Source organism: Tachyglossus aculeatus, chromosome 5 (assembly GCF_015852505.1).
Source record: "Tachyglossus aculeatus isolate mTacAcu1 chromosome 5, mTacAcu1.pri, whole genome shotgun sequence".
Taxonomy (NCBI): domain Eukaryota; kingdom Metazoa; phylum Chordata; class Mammalia; order Monotremata; family Tachyglossidae; genus Tachyglossus; species Tachyglossus aculeatus.
In genome coordinates, this window is record NC_052070.1 from 46,135,057 (window position 1) to 46,155,948 (window position 20,892).

The window sequence follows — 20,892 nt, forward strand, 5'->3', positions numbered from 1 at the left end:
TCTGCTGTTGTTGTCATTTTACTCTTCTTCCATCTCTTTTGGTATCTTAATTTTCTTCTGGCTTTTGTTTTTTGTCAAGTTCTGTTCCTTTTAGAAAAGGCTTGAAGGTTTTGAGCTTTCCTGATCTATGTAGCATGGTTGTGCTACTCTTCAATAAAATTACGTGTAAGAGTTTCTGCGTGCGGTTATTTTTCTTTGACAATTAGAAAAATAACTGGCTCCTTTCAAAGCCATTCCAGTGCAAATTAATTTGCATTCGGTAAGATGGAAGCCATCCAGAAAATAGATGAGGCTGTGAAGTTCACTTTGGCTTTCATATTCATTTCACAGTTGTGAGACCTGACTGTTTTATTTACCAATTTTAACAATCTAAGGGAAAAATTGGCCATGTTCCATTTAAGCATTCTAGAAAAAAATCAAGTTGCTACAAAGATAGAACACAGAGAGAGTGTCAGTTGAGAAAGCAGACTAAATTGCTGCAATCCATTTCAGTTTTTGGTATTACAAAATTAAGTGAAGAAGTAAGAAACCATACACAAAGACATTTATAGAAAATAATTCATGCATTTTTAATCCAAGTTTTTATATTATATTCTAACTCATTGATGGGTTCCCCCCTTCCCATGTCCCTGTTTCCCCCCTTCCCCCTCACCCCTGGCACTTAGTACAGTGCCCTGCACACAGTAAGTGCTTAATAAATACTTTTACTACTACTCTATATTAATATATTAAACCTCTACAAGGTATCAAACTAGCCCATTTAAAAGTTCAAAAGGTTAAACACATTTCATTGAACACGTAACTAAATGGAAATATTAAGTCCAATTGCTTGCTGGACAGTTCTTAAAAAAATACTTGTGCTAAATACTGCTTTTGTTGCTAAAAATCAGTTACACTATGCCTTAAATTCGTATACAAAAAAATGAATCATGTAAAATACTTTATAACACTAAACTAGCAATGTTCATAGCCACAGATGAAGACTGGTGGAATGAACATTAGGAAGAAAAATGGTAAGAATGTCCCATTCTCTCTGAAAATATTGTAATACTTCTGTCCCATTTCCTAAAAGAAGTTTAGTCTTCAAGGATCCGGAAGCTTTAATTGCGAGTCTGATTTCAGTCTTAAGGATTCACTGCAGTCACTGCATTCTCCTTGTTCTTCTTCTGGGAAGCGGCAACTACAGGCATCTTCTTCTTGTGCAGTTTGCACTGGTCTTATAAACGCTAAAACGGAAAAGAATATCATGAGTTTTTGATTCTCGTTAATGCCCTTCCCTAATCTGGAGTATCGCAGCACACGTTTCCAGAGAGCATTACTACATGACAGCCCCGGGCTGCCTCACTTTGTGATTTTATATTTCGTTATTTAGAATAAAAGTAACTGATATCTATTAATGTAAACTTTCTTCATAAGTACAACTTATCAATCTTTTCATCTTTAATTCTATTTTCCAAACTTTGCCAGCTCTCTATTCTCAAAATTGTGTGCCCAAAACCAATATATTGTCACAGACTAGGAAGTGTGAACAGTGCTTGTTGGCATTTTTCACAGCATTTTTGCTGATAGATTCGTGTTGTATTTCACTACAGTCCCTTAGATTTTGATGTGTACTGGAGGGAGAAAATAAACTCCTGATGAAGGTAGCCCCCCAAAATCCTTAAACCGAAATCTGTGAACTTTCTTCCCATTTTGAGAGAGGTCTAAAATCAACGTCGGTAGATTTTTAAAGAAATCTTTAAATCCATGGACGGAGTCCACTCAAAAAAGGAAAAGGACTTATTGATCTTACTTTGCTTGAAGATATCTGGTAGCTTCTTTTTGCTCCACACTGTGATACAGAAGCAAAACGTGATGAGCAGAACTAAGAACACTGTTGCAGCCATGATGAGAGCGAGGGTAATGGTGAATACCTGGATATCCTTGTCTGCGATACAAAAACAGATTCAGGAAATAAGCAAAAGGTGCACTATCCCTGAAATGGGGAAACATGCTATCACAGGAACGAGCTACAAAAAATATTTTGACACGTTTCCCCCTACTAGCTTTGGGAGTAAGGTACTTGGGCAAACAATGGAAAACAAAGAATTTAATGAAAAATACATGGTTTTCCTCATCCCCTAAACAGTAGAATGGTTTGTCATTTCTAGCCAAGTCACTGTTTCCCATGGAAATTGTATGCTTTTCATAGAAAGATCTGAAACAGAAGAGATGCCCAACTTGCTGTAATAGTTTTGGTGCGATCCTGTAGGTGGGCCAACTAGATAGCTCCTACCCATGATTTCCAGTCTGAGATTTTGAAATAGTGGCTGGAGTTTGTCTCCTTGACACGGGATAACAATAATTTGATTATCTGGCCTGCTCAAACCCCATTCTGCCTTTTAAAACAACTGAGTATGGCCAGGGAACCTGCCTTTTAAATATCTTATAGGCCTTTGGGGGACAGGATTGTGCTTAAGTGTTTATCTTGTATTTCCATCAGTGAACATTTTGAGGTGCTTAGAATAGTAAGAATAATAATAATAAAAGAGATGGTCAGAGTACTGGGGCAGTGAGAGAAGTTTTATAGCACAAAGCTAAAAAAGATGTTCTCCGAGGGATTTGTAGAAGCCACTACCAGTGATATATGTAGAACACCAGTGTGCTAAGCTCTATACTAAAGAGCTGAAATAGTGTAAAAAAAGCAAGACTCCTGTTCCCTGCCCTCAAAGAGCAATCACTACTTATCGCCTCCTCTTATTACTGTTTCATTGGTCATTCCAGTCAACTCTGCCAAATGGGTTTTGAATCAAATGAAATAGCAAAATTAGGGAATGTTTTTCCGACAACTTGTGTCTGTCGGGAGAGAATGAGATTTGCGTCAGAAGGCATGGTTGTGCGCAAGTGCACAGCGGACGCAGCGTGAACGCAATGTAAGTTTTCAAAAACATCGGGGTTCCTCCAGAATGCTTCCCTCATTTTTATCTAAGCCCCCCAAGAACCCCATCCGAGACCAATTCACTTTAACTAGAAAATAATGAACAGCAGCTCACCTGCTACAAAGACAGATGGGATGGTGACTGAGAATGTGTCCGGAGAGAAGTCCGTTGAAACTTTTCCACATACAACATCGCTCGTTTGTGTTCCGTTTTCGAGTACAACCTTTCCATCCAGGGAACAGCTTAATTGGGTAAGGAAGTTAATAATTGATATGCATATAGGTGAATGCAATTGCTATAATTATAACTGTATATAATAATTGATTTGCACAGTTAATAAAAACTGAAAAATAATTGTCTCTATTAAGGTTTGCAGGAGCATAAAAATAAAGCCAGGTAGTTGTATTCTCTTAGTTTCCTATTTTGGGGGAATCATCATCATCATCAATCGTATTTATTGAGCGCTTACTGTGTGCAGAGCACTGTACCGAGCGCTTGGGAAGTACAAGTTGGCAACATATAGAGACAGTCCCTACCCAACAGTGGGCTCCCAGTCTAAAAGGGGGAGACAGAGAACAAAACCAAACATACTAACAAAATAAAGTCATCATCATCATCATCAATCGCATTTATTGAGCGCTTACTGTGTGCAGAGCACTGTACTAAGCGCTTGGGAAGTACAAGTTGGCAACATATAGAGACAGTCCCTACCCAACAGTGGGCTCCCAGTCTAAAAGGGGGAGACAGAGAACAAAACCAAACATACTAACAAAATAAAGTCATCATCATCATCATCAATCGTATTTATTGAGCGCTTACTGTGTGCAGAGCACTGTACCAAGTGCTTGGGAAGTACAAGTTGGCAACATATAGAGACAGTCCCTACCCAACAGTGGGCTCCCAGTCTAAAAGGGGGAGACAGAGAACAAAACCAAACATACTAACAAAATAAAGTCATCATCATCATCATCAATCGTATTTATTGAGCGCTTACTGTGTGCAGAGCACTGTACCAAGTGCTTGGGAAGTACAAGTTGGCAACATATAGAGACAGTCCCTACCCAACAGTGGGCTCCCAGTCTAAAAGGGGGAGACAGAGAACAAAACCGAACATACTAACAAAATACAATAAATAGAATAGATATGTACAAGTAAAATAAATAAATAAATAGAGTAACAAATATGTACAAACGATGGCAATAGGTGGAAAATGTAAATATGGTGCATGCAGGGTAAGGGACGTGGCCAAGCCCATTCACATTTTAGGTAAGATTTTCCAACATTATCCTAAATCCAGTAGGGGACGGGGGTAAAATCTAGTTCTAAAGAGAACAGGACTACCATGCTGTGGTCACCGCAGCGAGAAATACTTCCCAAGCGCTTAGTACAGTGCTCTGCACATAGTAAGCGCTCAATAAATACGATTGATGATGAGAAATGGATTTTGTACATAAAAGGCTCGGGTGCCTATTGCAAGGTGCTCCAGCCCTGCATGCCTAGTTGCCTGTTTCAACCACTGCCCCAGCAGGGACATGACTGACAGGAGATAAGGGGGCAAGAGGCGCTCTGCAAACTACTAACATTCGGACCTTCTTCAGATGGAAACTGAGGTAAACTGTCAGGGTACCAAGTGGTGAGGCGCTCCATAAGGTGGCAGCCACTTGTCCCTTCTCAAATAATAATGACGGCATTTGTTGAGTGCTTACTATGTGCCAAAAACTGTTGTAACCTCAAAGATAGTTAAGCACTTAGTATAGTGCTCTGCCACAGAGTAAGTACTCAATAATCATCATCATCATCATCAATCGTATTTATTGAGCGCTTACTATGTGCAGAGCACTGTACTAAGCGCTTGGGAAGCACAAATTGGCAACATATAGAGACAGTCCCTACCCAACAGTGGGCTCACAGTCTAAAAGGGGGAGACAGAGAACAAAACCAAACATACTAACAAAATAAAATAAATAGAATAGATATGTACAAATAAAATAAATAAATATAGAGTAAAAAATATGTACAAACATATATACATATATACAGGTGCTGTGGGGAAGGGAAGGAGGTAAGATGCGGGGGATGGAGAGGGGGACGAGGGGGAGAGGAAGGAAGGGGCTCAGTCTGGGAAGGCCTCCTGGAGGAGGTGAGCTCTCAGCAGGGCCTTGAAGGGAGATGAGATGATGATCATCATCATCATCAATCGTATTTATTGAGTGCTTACTGTGTGCAGAGCACTGTACTAAGCGCTTGGGAAGTACAAGTTGGCAACATAGAGAGACAGTGCCTACCCAACAGTGGGCTCACAGTCTAAAAGTTATTATTATTATTCTTATTATTTTGGTATTTGTTAAGCACTTACTATCTGCCAAGCACTGTTCTAAGCGCTGGGGAGGATACAAGGTGATCGGATTGTTCCATGTGGGGCTCACAATCTTAATCCCCACTTTACCGATGAGGTAACTGAGGCACAGAGAAGTTAAGTGACTTGCCCACAGTCACCCAGCTGACAAGTGGAGGAGCAGGGATTTGAACCCATGACCTCTGGCTCCCAAGCCCGTGCTCCTTCCACTGAGCCACGCTGCTTCTCCAATAAATACCACGGATGATTTTGACGATGATGATGAGGTCGCCGCTTGGCTTTTCTCAAATATGGCTATGTCCATAACCCTCATCATCATCAATCGTATTTATTGCGCGCTTACTGTGTGCAGAGCACTGTACTAAGCGCTTGGGAAGTACAAGTTGGCAACATACAGAGACAGTCCCTACCCAACAGTGGGCTCACAGTCTAAAAGGGGGAGACAGAGAACAAAACGAAACATACTAACAAAATAAAATAGAATAGGTATGTACAAGTAAAATAAATAAATAAGCCCAGAGTTAAGCCCTGCCTTTCTTAGTAATAATAATAATAATAATGATGGGATCTGTTAAGTGCTTACTATGTGCCAAGCACTGTTCTAAGCGCTGGGCACTTTTCTAAGCACTGGTGGCGAGGCAGATGTGATCTGTTAGCAGAGTGTAAATCAGAGTCTTGCCACCTGCAATGTTGAGGGATTCAGAACAGCAAAACCTTATTGGATGTAATAATAATAATAATAATAATAATTGTGATATTTGTTAAGCACTTACTATGTCCTAAGTGCTGGGATGGACAAAAGCAAATCGGGTCTCAATCCCCATTTTACAGAGGAGGTAACTGAGGCACAGAGAAGGGAAGTCACTTGCCCAAGGTCACCCAGCAGACAAGTGGAGGAGCTGGGATTAGAACTCGTGACCTTCTGACTCCCCATCCCTTGCCTTATCCACTGTGTGTATATGGGGACGTAATATCAACACGTCCAGTATGCAGTGTGATGTGATAGTGTCCAGTGGAACATAGCGGGGTGAGGTAGGGGTCATTTAATGTCCGAAGCTAAGCTCAAATCGAATCAAAATCAATCAATCAATTCCTCAAATCAATTCCTTCACATGGGCTTTCGATCCCAAAGTCTGACTGGATCAAGGCTCAGCTGCCATTTACAGTGGGAAACACCACCATCATCAAAAGCTAGGATAATAATAATTATTATTATGGTATCTGGGCAGCACCAGGCACTGCACTAAGCGCTGGGGTGGATACAAGCAAGTCGGGTTGGACACAGTCCCTGTCCCGCATCGGGCTCACAGTCTTAATCCCCATTTTACTGATGAGGTAACTGAGGCACAGAGAAGTGAAGTGATTTGCCCAGGCCACACAGCAGACAAGTAGTGCAGCCGGGATCACGCTGATGCCTGACTATCAGTGAGGATTGACCCTACCATGTTATAATGAAAGCTTAGTTTAATCCACCTGCACTTGCTGGATATATGTACATTTTACATTTTACTTGTACATATCTATTCTATTTATTTTATTTTGTTAGCATGTTTGGTTTTGTTCTCTGTCTCCCCCTTTTAGACTGTGGGCCCACTGTTGGGTAGGGACTGTCTCTAGATGTTGCCAATTTGTACTTCCCAAGTGCTTAGTACAGTGCTCTGCACATAGTAAGCGCTCAATAAATATGATTGATTAATTGTACATATGTTTGTACGTATTTATTACTCTATTTTATTTGTACATATTTATTCTATTTATTTTATTTTGTTAATATGTTTTGTTTTGTTCTCTGTCTAGACTGAGACCCCTTCTAGACTGCGAGCCCACTGTTGGGTAGGGACCGTCTCGATATGTTGCCAACTTGTACTTCCCAAGCGCTTAGTACAGTGCTCTGCACCTAGTAAGCGCTCAATAAATACGATTGAATAAATGAATGAAAAAAAACAAGAATACTTTACAAGCAAAGCATGCATATTTTTTTACAATACATTTAAACCACACGTTAAATCCAACTGGTTAAAAAGTGAATGAATAGGATACTTACTTTGTCCATTCTCTGCACATCCCATATGACTGATTGTTAAATGTCCCATAGCCACAATCTTTACAACCTTTCACAAGAACGAGAAAACAGTGAAGAACTTCAGTACTTTCATCATTTTAAAACACCTCCTGAGTCAGATTTTAAAGAGCAACCAAAATAACAAAACTCCAGGTTGGTGTCTAACTGTGAGACGATCAAAACGCTGCTCAGCTGAACATAAATAGGAGATTATCTACTATGTTAATGCAGCAAGAAACCTGGATGATCACAGGAAATTCCTGCATATAGATCAGGAGGTCCTGGATAATCGGGATGGCCAGAGGGAGCTTCAAAGAGGAGTGATGAGAGAGAAAGAGAAGAGGTCTGAGAGTCGAGGGGCCATGGGGAGAACCTGTATATATGTTTGTACATATTTATTACTCTATTTATTTATTTTACCTGTACATATCTATTCTATTTATTTTATTTTGTTAATATGTTTGGTTTTGTCTCCCCCTTCTAGACTGTGAGCCCACCGTTCGGAAGGGACTGTCTCTATATGTTGCCGACTTGTACTTCCCAAGCGCTTAGTCCAGTGCTCTGCACACAGTAAGCGCTTAATAAATACGATTGATGATGATGATGATGATGAGAACCTAGCTTTGGTTTCTAGCTCAGGTCAGGTGCCACCCCTGATGCCCCTCTGCATCACTGCACCTCTGGCCTCTTCTGCTATCCCTTGTTATTTGATTAAACCATTTAGGTTGGCCAGGTTTTAAATAAAAATTTGTGCCCTTTTAAGAAGAAAGTGTTTCACATGTTTGTCTACTGGAAGATCCCTTCTGTGATAATAGGCCGTTTCAGGGATTCTTGCGCTTGTCACTTGGCATCCATCAATCAATATTAGTATTTATGGAGCGCTTCCTATGTGCAGAGTAGTGTACTAAACGCGTGGGAAGAGCACAAGACAATGGAATTAGCAGTCATGTTCCCTGCCCATAACGAGCTTATAGTTTAGAGGGAAGTCATAAGCATCTTTTTAAGGCATGTGTATTCTGGAATCTTGTACTAATGATAGGTTATAACAATGATAATAATAATTATGATATTTGTTAAGCACTCACTGTGCCAGACACTGCACTAAGCGCTGGGGTGGATATCAGCAAATCAGGTTGGACACAGTCCCTGTTCTGCACAGGGCTCACAGGCTTCATCCCCATTTTACAGATGAGGTAACTGAGGCACAGAGAAGTGAAGTGGCTTGCCCAAGGCCACACAGCAGACAAGTGGGGGAGCTGGAATTTGAACCCGTGACCTTCTGACCCCCAGGCCCAGGACTTAAAAATGCAATCCTACCTTTTTTGGTTAGTTCTTGACCTTCTTTACAGTCTTTTTCACACATTGAACATTCATTCCCGGAGCAATGATATCCGTTTATGCAGACACATTCTGCATTTTGTGTTGCAGTGCACGCCCTCTTAAGTTGGAAAATACCTTAAAGAAGAAAGGGTTTTATTAACATCTGGTGATCAAATCTAGTGATACTCCCTTCCTAGTTTGAGATTCTGCTTTGAAAAACCATATCTGAGAGTTACACGCTAGGTTAGCTCAAGTTTGTAGAGGATAGAGGTCCCTGTTATCGTCTTGAGATTCTCAATGGGAATGACTTTCACTTTAATCAATCTGAGTAAATTTGGCCATACACACGCTAAATTTAACTCAGCTAGTCTTTTACTCCATTGCCTCTGCAGTACAGGCCATGATTTTGACTATAAGAGAACCTTCCCACAAATAGAGGGGCTTATAGACAGGCCATTTAAAAGCTCTTGGGACAGTTTTCTTGCTTCTAAATCCATACTTTCTTCTAAACATTACTATCATCAGCAATTACCGAATGCCTTTTATAGCAGTACACCAGGAACTTGAAGGACCTACAAAGTAAAAGTGGTAATAATAATAATAATGATGATAGCATTTATTAAGCGCTTACTATGTGCACAGCACTGTTCTAAGCGCTGGGGAGGTTAACAAGGTGATCAGGTTGTCCCACGGGGGGCTCGCAGTCTTCATCCCCATTTTACAGATGAGGAAACTGAGGCCCAGAGAAGTGACTTGCCCAAAGTCACACGGCTGATAAGTGGCGGAGCCGGGATTTGAACCCATGACCTCTGACTCCAAAGCCCGGGCTCTTTCCACTGAGCCACGCTGCTTCTCCTAATAGAGTTATTAGTATTACGTTCTTACTGTGTGCTGAGGACTGCACTAGGCAGTGGGAAATAATATACAAGAGAGAAATAGAACCCGTCTCTGTAAAAAGACATGATCCCTGCCCTCAAGTGGCTTACGATTAAATGAAGATGTAGGCATTAATTGAAGTGAAATACCTCAATAACGAACATATGGGTGTATGAGTACCGAATGGGCAGCATGATTCACTCTGGGGGGACGATATGAGTAATTAGAGGCAGAAGGCTCAAGAGCGGAGAACAGATAGAAGGTTTGCTAAGGCAAGGGAAGAGCCTGAGCTTGGGTATAGTGAGAGAAAAGAAAAGATAGGAATGAGAGAGTCTGGAAGTCTTTGTCGATAAGCGGTATTATTATAATTAGTACAGTGCTAAGCCCAGTAAGCGCTCAATAAATACGATTGATGATGATAATTATATTACTATCTTAATCTATGATAATGCATTATTATATTCTTATCATGACTGTAAGAAAAGATCAGAATAAGATCATCCAGAAGTCTTTATCAATCCATCAACAGTATTATTGAATGAGAAAAGTCTTTATCAATCCATCAACAGATAGAAGGTTTGCTAAGGCAAGGGAAGAGCCTGAGCTTGGGTATAGCGAGAGAAAAGAAAAGATAGGAATGAGAGAGTCTGGAAGTCTTTGTCGATAAGCGGTATTATTATAATTAGTACAGTGCTAAGCACAGTAAGCGCTCAATAAAAACGATTGATTATGATAATTATATTACTATCTTAATCTATGATAATGCATTATTATATTCTTCTCATGACTGTAAGAAAAAATCAGAATAAGATCATCCAGAAGTCTTTATCAATCCATCAACAGTATTATTGAATGAGAAAAGTCTTTATCAGTCCATCAACAGATAGAAGGTTTGCTAAGGCAAGGGAAGAGCCTGAGCTTGGGTATAGCGAGAGAAAAGAAAACATAGGAATGAGAGAGTCTGGAAGTCTTTGTCGATAAGCGGTATTATTATAATTAGTACAGTGCTAAGCACAGTAAGCGCTCAATAAATACGATTGATTATGATAATTATATTACTATCTTAATCTATGATAATGCATTATTATATTCTTATCATGACTGTAAGAAAAGATCAGAATAAGATCATCCAGAAGTCTTTATCAATCCATCAACAGTATTATTGAATGAGAAAAGTCTTTATCAGTCCATCAACAGATAGAAGGTTTGCTAAGGCAAGGGAAGAGCCTGAGCTTGAGTATAGTGAGAGAAAAGAAAAGATAGGAATGAGAGAGTCTGGAAGTCTTTGTCGTAAAGCGGTATTATTATAATTAGTACAGTGCTAAGCACAGTAAGCGCTCAATAAATACGATTGATGATGATAATTAGATTACTATCTTAATCTATGATAATGCATTATTATATTCTTATCATGACTGTAAGAAAAGATCAGAATAAGATCATCCAGAAGTCTTTATCAATCCGACAGTATTATTGAATGAGAAAAGTCTTTATCAATCCATCAACAGATAGAAGGTTTGCTAAGGCAAGGGAAGAGCCTGAGCTTGGGTATAGTGAGAGAAAAGAAAAGATAGGAATGAGAGAGTCTGGAAGTCTTTGTCGATAAGCGGTATTATTATAATTAGTACAGTGCTAAGCCCAGTAAGTGCTCAATAAATACAATTGATGATGATAATCATATTACTATCTTAATCTATGATAATGCATTATTATATTCTTATCATGACTGTAAGAAAAGATCAGAATAAGATCATCCAGAAGTCTTTATCAATCCATCGACAGTATTATTGAATGAGAAAAGTCTTTATCAATCCATCAACAGATAGACGGTTTGCTAAGGCAAGGGAAGAGCCTTAGCTTGGGTATAGTGAGAGAAAAGAAAAGATAGGAATGAGAGAGTCTGGAAGTCTTTGTCGTAAAGCGGTATTATTATAATTAGTACAGTGCTAAGCACAGTAAGCGCTCAATAAATACAATTGATGATGATAATTATATTACTATCTTAATCTATAATAATGCATTATTATATTCTTATCATGACTGTAAGAAAAGATCAGAATAAGATCATCCAGAAGTCTTTATCAATCCATCGACAGTATTATTATAATTATATTATTAATTATAGGGGCTTAGCGGAAAGAGCGCAGGCTTGGGAGTCAGAGGACGTGGGTTCTAGTCCTGACTCTGCCACTTGTCTGCTGTGTGACCTTGGGCAAGTCACTTCACTTCCCTGGGCCTCAGTTACCTCAACTGTAAAATGGGGATTAAAAATTTGAGCCCTATGTGGGACAATCTGATTACCTTGTATCTATCCCAGCGCTTAAAACAGTGCTTGGCACATAGTAAGTGCTTAACAAATACCATCATTATTATTATATAATTATTATATTGTATGCTATGCTATTATAGTTATATTAATAACACTAATAATGACACTAATAGTAATACAATGAAACTTGAGTCGTGCACTTTTGCCCTAACTGGAACAGGTCACTCTCCTATTATAATGATGGCATTTGTTAAGTGCTTACTATGTGCAAAGCACTGTTCTAAGCGCTGGATATTATTATTATTACTAAAAATAATACAAACCGGTTATTTATTGAAAGAATACCAAAATATCAATAAATACCATTGATTGATTGATTAACATTCTAAGTAGAACCGGGAAACAGAGCCTCCTGGCATTGCTACAGCAGTCAGTGCTGAAAGCTAGGTCCGGGCAGCTTCCTGGGAGTCCAGCTAAAGGATGATTAAACATACTCTTTAATTATTATAGAGTTAATAATGTTATACTATTAATAATGACTGGGGAGTGATCAGCTCCGATGAGGGCAAAGGTGTACAACTCAAGTTTCATTGTAGGTTGCATAAGAAAGAATATATTTAACCATACTTTAGCTGGAAGCCCAAGAAGCTGGCGGGACCTTGCTTTCCAAACTGACTGCAATAACCAATGCTAGGAGGTACCATCTCCCAGCCCCACTTGGAATGCCAATCAATCAGGGGTATTTATTGAGCGCTTACTGTGTGCACAGCACCATGCTAAGACACTTGAGAGAGTACAACAGAGTTGTTAGACACCTTTGCCACCCACCAAGAAGTCCGCATCTCCCAGACTCTGGACTTCCAGTCCCGAAGTAGAGGCTCTCTGCTGCGGTCGGAGGGAAAATGGACTCGAAAAGCTTCCAAATAGGGCCTGGTTTCAGAAAGGAACCAGCTGCACGATTGAAACGGGCCACAAGCAGAGACCAAACACATACTAAGCCCTCACTAAATACCACTGACTGATTGAACAGTTCACAGGCAGGATACATGCCTTGCTTTAAATGAAAAATGACCACGTGTAATAGTTCAGATTGCACTTGTCTGACTTTTTCCTTAAAAAAAATCAGTAACATCCGCAGGCCCACACTAGAGCCCTATGGAACAAATGCAGAGTTCATCAACCCCCATTTGATTGCAAATTGTCATTGCACCTTGGCATTTCTTGCATCTGTCACACGTTGTCTGTTGGCCGGTTGCGCTGGAGAAACTGTTTGGAGGGCAAGGGAGGCAAGCCTGGGGCTTGTTTTTCCCACAGTTTGTGTCATTCAGGAAAGTACCTGGGGAAAAAACAAACAAAAATCAAGACAAGAGCCATCGATCCTATTTGTATTATATGCACGCATGGTAGAGCATTTAAGTCAACAGGAAGAAATAAGCATCAGCAACATCATCGTCAGTCTGATTTTAAGATGAGTTTTTCGCTCGAGATCCCTGAGGGCAAAACCCGGAATTAAGGTAATGGAAAGAAAATCCAAGTTGGGGAACATGGCTGAATCAGTCAGTGGGATTTATCCAGCACTTTGTGCAGAATTCTGTTCAAAGTGCTTAGGAGGGTACAATGTGATAAAAGTTGGTAGTCACAATTCCTACCAAGGAGTTTGTAATCTAGTGGGAAAGACAGATGTTCAATTACAGGGAGGGGAAGTGGCAGAATATAAGGATATAATAATAATAATAATTATAATGATGGCATTTATTACGCGCTTACTATGTGCAAAGCACTGTTCTAAGCGCTGGGGATGTTACAAGGTGATCAGGTTGTCCCACGTGGGGCTCACAGTCTCAATCCCCGTTTTACAGATGAGGTAACTGAGGCACAGAGAAGTTAAGTATGTACATCAGCGCTGTAGGGCTTTGGTACCCGAAGGCAAAGACACCCCATGAGGGAGGGAGACTAGAGTGGGGAGAAGAGAGGTTAATCAGGGAAGGCTTCTCGGAGGAGATGTGATTTTAGTGGGGTCGTGCAACTAGAATAGAACAGAAGAGCTGAGAGAACCAATGGCTGCATCTGGGCAAAAGAGAATTTCCATCTGCCGGGTACATTATTCCCCTCCACATCTAAAAAGAGGCCAATGCAAAGGCTTTGCTGAGGAGCAGCACAACGCAGTGACTAGAACCCAGGGCTGGGAGAGCCAGAAGGACCTGTGTTCTAATCCCACTTGGCTGCTGTGTGACCTCGGGCAAGTCCCTTCACTTCCCTGTGCCTCAGTTACCTCATCTTTAAAAAGAAGATGATAATAATAATAATCGTATTTGATAAGCACTTACTATGTGTCACGCGCTGGTCATCATCATCAATCGTATTTATTGAGCGCTTACTGTGTGCAGAGCACTGGACTAAGCGCTTGGGAAGTACAAGTTGGCAACATATAGAGGCGGTCCCTACCCAACAGTGGGCTCACAGTCTAAAAGGGGGAGACGGAGAACAAAACCAAACATACTAACAAAATAAAATAAATAGAATAGATATGTACAAGTAGTAAGTAATAACAATAACAATATGTACAAGTAATGGTCGAAGCGCTGGGGAAGAGACAAGGTGATCAAGTTGTCCCACGTGGGGCTCACGGTCTTAATCCCCACTTTACAGATGAGGTAACCGAGGCCTAGAGAAGTGGCTTGCCCAAAGTCACACAGCTGGCGGTTGGCGGAGCCGGGATTTGAACCCAGGACCTCTGACTCCAAAGCCCGTGCTCATTCCACTGAGCCACGCTGCTTCTGATGAAGACCGTGAGCCCCATGTGGGACTGTGTCTATGATTAGTTTGTCTCTCCCGCAGAGTTTAAACAGTGCCTGGTACGTAGTAAGTGCTTAATAAGTACCACAATTATTATTATTACATGGACTGTGTCCAACCTGATTAGCTTATATCTACCTCAGAGTTTAGAACAGTGCCTGGAACATAGTAAGTGCTTAAGAAGTACCACAATCATCATTATTATTATCATATGGACTGTGTCCGACCTGATTAGCTCGTATCTCACCCAGAGTTTAGAACAGTGCCTTGCACATAGTGAGCGATTAACAAATGCCATCATTATTATTAAGCACCACTATTATTATAGGGATTGTGCCCAACCTGATTAGCTTGCTTCGACCCCAGTGCCTAGTACAGTGCCGGGTACACAGTAAGTGCTTCAATCAATCAATCAATCAATCCTATTTATTGAGCGCTTACTGTGTGCAGAGCACTGGACTAAGCGCTTGGGAAGTACAAGTTGGCAACATATAGAGACAGTCCCTACCCAACAGTGGGCTCACAGTCTAAAAGGGGGAGACGGAGAACAAAACCAAACATACTAACAAAATAAAATAAATAGAATAGATATGCACAGGTAAAATAGAGTAATAAATATGTACAAACATATATACATATATATAGGTGCTGTGGGGAAGGGAAGGAGGAAAGATGGGGGGGATGGAGAGGGGGAAATACCACAGTTATTATTATGTGGACTGTGTCCAACCTGATTAGCTTGTAATTACCCCAGCGCCTAGTACATTTCCTGGCACACTGACAGCGCTTAACAAGTACCACAATTATTATTATTATTATTATATGGACTGTGCCCAACCTGATTAGCTTGTAATAATAATGATGATGATGGCATTTATTAAGCGCTTACTATGTGCACAGCACTGTTCCAAGCGCTGCGGAGGTTACAAGGTGATCAGGTTGTCCATGGGGGGGGCTCACAGTCTTAATCCCCATTTTACAGATTAGGTAACAGGCACAGAGAAGTTAAGTGGCTTGCCCAAAGTCACACAGCTGACAATTGGCAGGGCCGGGATTTGAACCCATGACCTCTGACTCCAAAGCCGGTGCTCTTTTCCACTGAGCCACGCTGCTTCTCTGTATCTACTCCAGCGCCTAGTACAGTTCCTGGCACACTGTAAGTGCTTAACAAGTACCACAATTATTATTATTATTATTATTATTATTATTTGGACTGTGTCCAACCTGATTAGCTTGTATCTACCCCAGCGCCTAGTAAAGTTCCTGGCACACTGTAAGCGCATAACAAGTACCACAATTATTATTATTATATGGACTGTGTCCAACCTGATTAGCTTGTATCTACCCCAGCGCCTAGTACAGTTCCTGGCACACTGTAAGTGCATAACAAGTACCACAATTATTATTATTATTATATGGACTGTGTCCAACCTGATTAGCTTGTATCTACCCCAGCGCCTAGTAAAGTTCCTGGCACACTGTAAGCGCATAACAAGTACCACAATTATTATTATTATATGGACTGTGTCCAACCTGATTAGCTTGTCTCTACCCCAGCGCCTAGTACAGTTCCTGGCACACTGTAAGCGCTTAACAAGTACCACAATTATTATTATTATATGGACTGTGTCCAACCTGATTAGCTTGTATCTACCCCAGCGCCTAGTACAGTTCCTGGCACACTGTAAGCGCTTAACAAGTACCACAATTATTATTATTATATGGACTGTGTCCAACCTGATTAGCTTGTACCTACCCCAGCGCCTAGTACAGTTCCTGGCACACTGTAAGCGCATAACAAGTACCACAATTATTATTATTATTATATGGACTGTGTCCAACCTGATTAGCCTGTATCTATCCCAGCGCCTAGTACAGTTCCTGGCACACTGTAAGCGCTTAACAAGTACCACAATTATTATTATTATATGGACTGTGTCCAACCTGATTAGCTTGTCTCTACCCCAGCGCCTAGTACAGTTCCTGGCACACTGTAAGCGCTTAACAAGTACCACAATTATTATTATTATATGGACTGTGTCCAACCTGATTAGCTTGTATCTACCCCAGCGCCTAGTACAGTTCCTGGCACACTGTAAGCGCTTAACAAGTACCACAATTATTATTATTATATGGACTGTGTCCAACCTGATTAGCTTGTACCTACCCCAGCGCCTAGTACAGTTCCTGGCACACTGTAAGCGCTTAACAAGTACCACAATTATTATTATTATATGGACTGTGTCCAACCTGATTAGCTTGTCTCTACCGCAGCGCCTAGTACAGTTCCTGGCACACTGTAAGCGCTTAACAAGTACCACAATTATTATTATTATACGGACTGTGTCCAACCTGATTAGCTTGTATCCACCCCAGCGCCTAGTACAGCTCCTGGCACACTCTAAGCGCTTAACAAGTACCACAATTATTATTATTATACGGACTGTGTCCAACCTGATTAGCTTGTATCTACCCCAGCGCCTAGTACAGCTCCTGGCACACTGTAAGCGCTTAACAAGTACCACAATTATTATTATTATATGGACTGTGTCCAACCTGATTAGCTTGTCTCTACCCCACCGCCTAGTACAGTTCCTGGCACACTGTAAGTGCTTAACAAGTACCACAATTATTATTATTATATGGACTGTGTCCAACCTGATTAGCTTGTATCTACCCCAGCGCCTAGTACAGCTCCTGGCACACTGTAAGCGCTTAACAAGTACCACAATTATTATTATTATATGGACTGTGTCCAACCTGATTAGCTTGTCTCTACCCCACCGCCTAGTACAGTTCCTGGCACACTGTAAGTGCTTAACAAGTACCACAATTATTATTATTATATGGACTGTGTCCAACCTGATTAGCTTGTCTCTACCCCACCGCCTAGTACAGTTCCTGGCACACTGTAAGCGCTTAACAAGTACCACAATTATTATTATCATATGGACTGTGTCCAACCTGATTAGCTTGTATCTACCCCAGCACCTAGTGCAGTTCCTGGCACATTGTAAGCGCATAACAAGTACCACAATTATTATTATTATATGGACTGTGTCCAACCTTCTAGACTGTGAGCCCACTGTTGGGTAGGAACCGTCTCTATGTGTTGCCAACTTGTACTTCCCAAGCGCTTAGTACAGTGCTCTGCACACAGTAAGTGCTCAATAAATACGACTGAATGAATGAATGAACCTGATTAGCTTGTATCTACCCCAGCGCCTAGCACACAGTAAGGACCACACACACACAAGAAAAAAAGGGGTTAAAAACCGGTCAAGGAAGTCGGAGTCCAAAAGAAAGCCGAGGGGCATCTTTATTTCATTTTGTTAATATGTTTTGTTTTGTTGTCTGTCTCCCCCTTCTAGACTGTGATCCCGCTGTTGGGTAGGGACCGTCTCTCTATGTTGCCGACTTGTAATAATAATAATAATAATAATAATGATGGTATTTGTTAAGCACTTGCTATGTGCAAAGCGCTGTTCTAAGCGCTGGGGGAATGCAGGGTGATCAGGTTGTCCCACATGGGGCTCACAGTCTTAGTTCCCATTTTACAGATGAGGCCCAGAGAAGTTAAGTGACTTGCCCAAAGTCACCCGGCTGACAATTGGCAGAGCCGGGATTTGAACCCATGACCTCTGACTCCAAAGCCCGTGCTCTTTCCACTGAGCCACGCTGACTTGTACTTCCCCAGCGCTTAGTACAGTGCTCTGCACACGGTAATAATAATGATGGGGTTTATTAAGCGCTTACTATGTGCAAAGCACTGTTCTAAGTGCTGAGAAGGTGATCAGGTTGTCCCACGGGGGGCTCACAGTCTTAATCCCCATTTTACAGATTAGGTAACAGGCACAGAGAAGTTAAGTGGCTTGCCCAAAGTCACACAGCTGACAATTGGCAGAGCCAGGATTTGAACCCACGACCTCTGACTCCAAAGCCCGGGCTCTTTCTACTGAGCCACGCTGACTTGTACTTCCCAAGCGCTTAGTACAATGCTCTGCACACAGTAAGCGCTCAATAAATATGATTGAATGAATGAAAGTCCTTCTAGACTGTGAGCCCACTGTTGGGTAGGGACTGTCTCTATGTGTTGCCGACTTGTACTTCCCAAGCGCTTAGTACAGTGCTCTGCATACAGTAAGCACTCAATAAATACGATTGATTGATTGATTGATTGATTGATTGAGAAGCAGCGTGGCTCAGTGGAAAGATCCCGGGCTTTGGAGTCAGAGGTCATGGGTTCGAATTCCGGCTCCGCCACATGTCTGCTGTGTGACCTTGGGCAAGTCACTTGACTTCTCTGAGCCTCAGTTACCTCATCTGTAAAATGAGGATTAAGACTGTGAGCCCCACGTGGGGCAACTTGATCCCACTGTGTCCCCCCAGGGCTTAGAACAGTGCTTTGCACATAATAATAATCAATCAATCAGTCGTATTTATTGAGCGCTTACTGTGTGCAGAGCACTGGACTAAGCACTTGGGAAGTCCAAGTTGGCAACATATAGAGACAGTCGCTACCCAACAGTGGGCTCACAGTCTAAAAGGGGGAGACAGAGAACAAAACCGAACATACTAACAAAATAAAATAAATAGAATAGATATGCACAAGTAAAATAGAGTAATAAATATGTACAAACATATATGCAGGTGCTGTGGGGAAGGGAAGGAGGTAAGATGGGGGGGATGGAGAGGGGGATGAGGGGGATATAATATAATAATAATGATGGCATTTGTTAAGTGCTTACTATATGCAAAGGGAGATATAATATAATAATAATGATGGCATTTGTTAAGCGCTTACTATATGCAAGGCACTGTTCTAAGCGCTGGGGGGGGGGGATACAAGGTGATCAGGTTGTCCCACTGGGGGCTCACAGTCTTAATCCCCATTTTACAGATAAGAGAACTGAGGCTCAGAGAAGTTAAGTGACTTGCCCAAGGTCACACAGCACTTAACAAATGCCGTCATTATGATGATGATGATGATTGTTAGGTCCTTACCTGGCGGACAGCTGCAGCCTTGGGTGGCTTTCGTCCCCACGAAATGGATGAGCAGCAGGATGGCTGCGGCCTGCTTCCAGCAGGCCGTTCCCATGGTGACGCCCGCCGAGGCCGGCGGCGCTGGGCTACCAAGCCGCGGCTCCGCCCTCCGCCGGGAGGGGGCGGTGTCGCAGCCTCGCAGGCCCCTCCCCTCGCGGCTCGCCCGACCTCGTCGCCGAAGAATCCCGAACCCAGGGGGTCACGTGGTCCGCCGAAGACTCCCGAACCGAGGGTCACGTGGTGCTGGTGGGCGTGGCCTCGTCGGTCACGTGGGCTCGAGGGGCGGGGCCCGCCTTGCCCATCCAGGAGGGGGCGCCCTCAGGAGGCCTCTGCCGGTCAGTCCTGCGGGGGGCGAACCCAACAGACCTTCCTCAGTCAGTCAATCAATCAATCAATCAATCAGTCGTATTTATTGAGCTCTTACTGTGTGCAGAGCACTGGACTAAGCGCTTGGGAAGTACAAGTTGGCAACATATAGAGACAGTCAATCAATCAATCGTATTTATTGAGCTCTTACTGTGTGCAGAGCACTGGACTAAGCGCTTGGGAAGTACAAGTTGGCAACATATAGAGACAGTCAATCAATCAATCGTATTTATTGAGCTCTTACTGTGTGCAGAGCACTGGACTAAGCGCTTGGGAAGTACAAGTTGGCAACATATAGAGACAGTCAATCAATCAATCGTATTTATTGAGCTCTTACTGTGTGCAGAGCACTGGACTAAGCGCTTGGGAAGTACAAGTTGGCAACATATAGAGACAGTCAATCAATCAATCGTATTTATTGAGCTCTTACTGTGTGCAGAGCACTGGACTAAGCGCTTGGGAAGTCCAAGTTGGCACCATAGAGAGACAGTCCCTACCCCACAGTGGGCTCACAGTCTAAAAGATTGTCAATCAATCGATCGTATTTATTAATAATAATAATGACGGCAATTGTTAAGCGCTTACTATGTGCAGAGCACTGTTCTAAGCGCTGGGGGGGAATCCAGTTGCCCCACGTGGGGCTCACAATCAATCCCCATTTTACAGACGAGGTAACTGAGGCGCGGAGAGGTTAAATGACTTGCCCAAGGTCACACAGCCGTCATGTGGTGGAGTCATCATCATCATCATCAGTCGTATTTATTGAGCGCTTACTGTGTGCAGAGCACTGGACTAAGTGCTTGGGAAGTCCAAGTTGGCACCATTGAGAGACAGTCCCTACCCAACAGTGGGCTCACAGTCTAGAAGGGGGAGACAGAGAACAAAA

General features: G+C 42.0%; 1 protein-coding gene across 1 annotated transcript; it reads right to left on the reverse strand.

Annotated features, from left to right (window-relative positions):
* Positions 1-674: 674 nt before the first annotated feature.
* On the reverse strand, positions 675-19,731 carry TNFRSF9 (TNF receptor superfamily member 9). Its single transcript, XM_038746996.1, has 7 exons — positions 19,602-19,731; positions 13,012-13,137; positions 8,654-8,791; positions 7,319-7,385; positions 3,033-3,160; positions 1,793-1,927; positions 675-1,226 (listed from the first exon to the last, which is right to left on the reverse strand). Exons 1-7 carry the CDS (start codon positions 19,693-19,695, stop codon positions 1,084-1,086), a joined length of 831 nt encoding a protein of 276 aa, XP_038602924.1. The 5' UTR covers positions 19,696-19,731; the 3' UTR covers positions 675-1,083.
* Between the last annotated feature and the right edge of the window lie 1,161 nt (positions 19,732-20,892).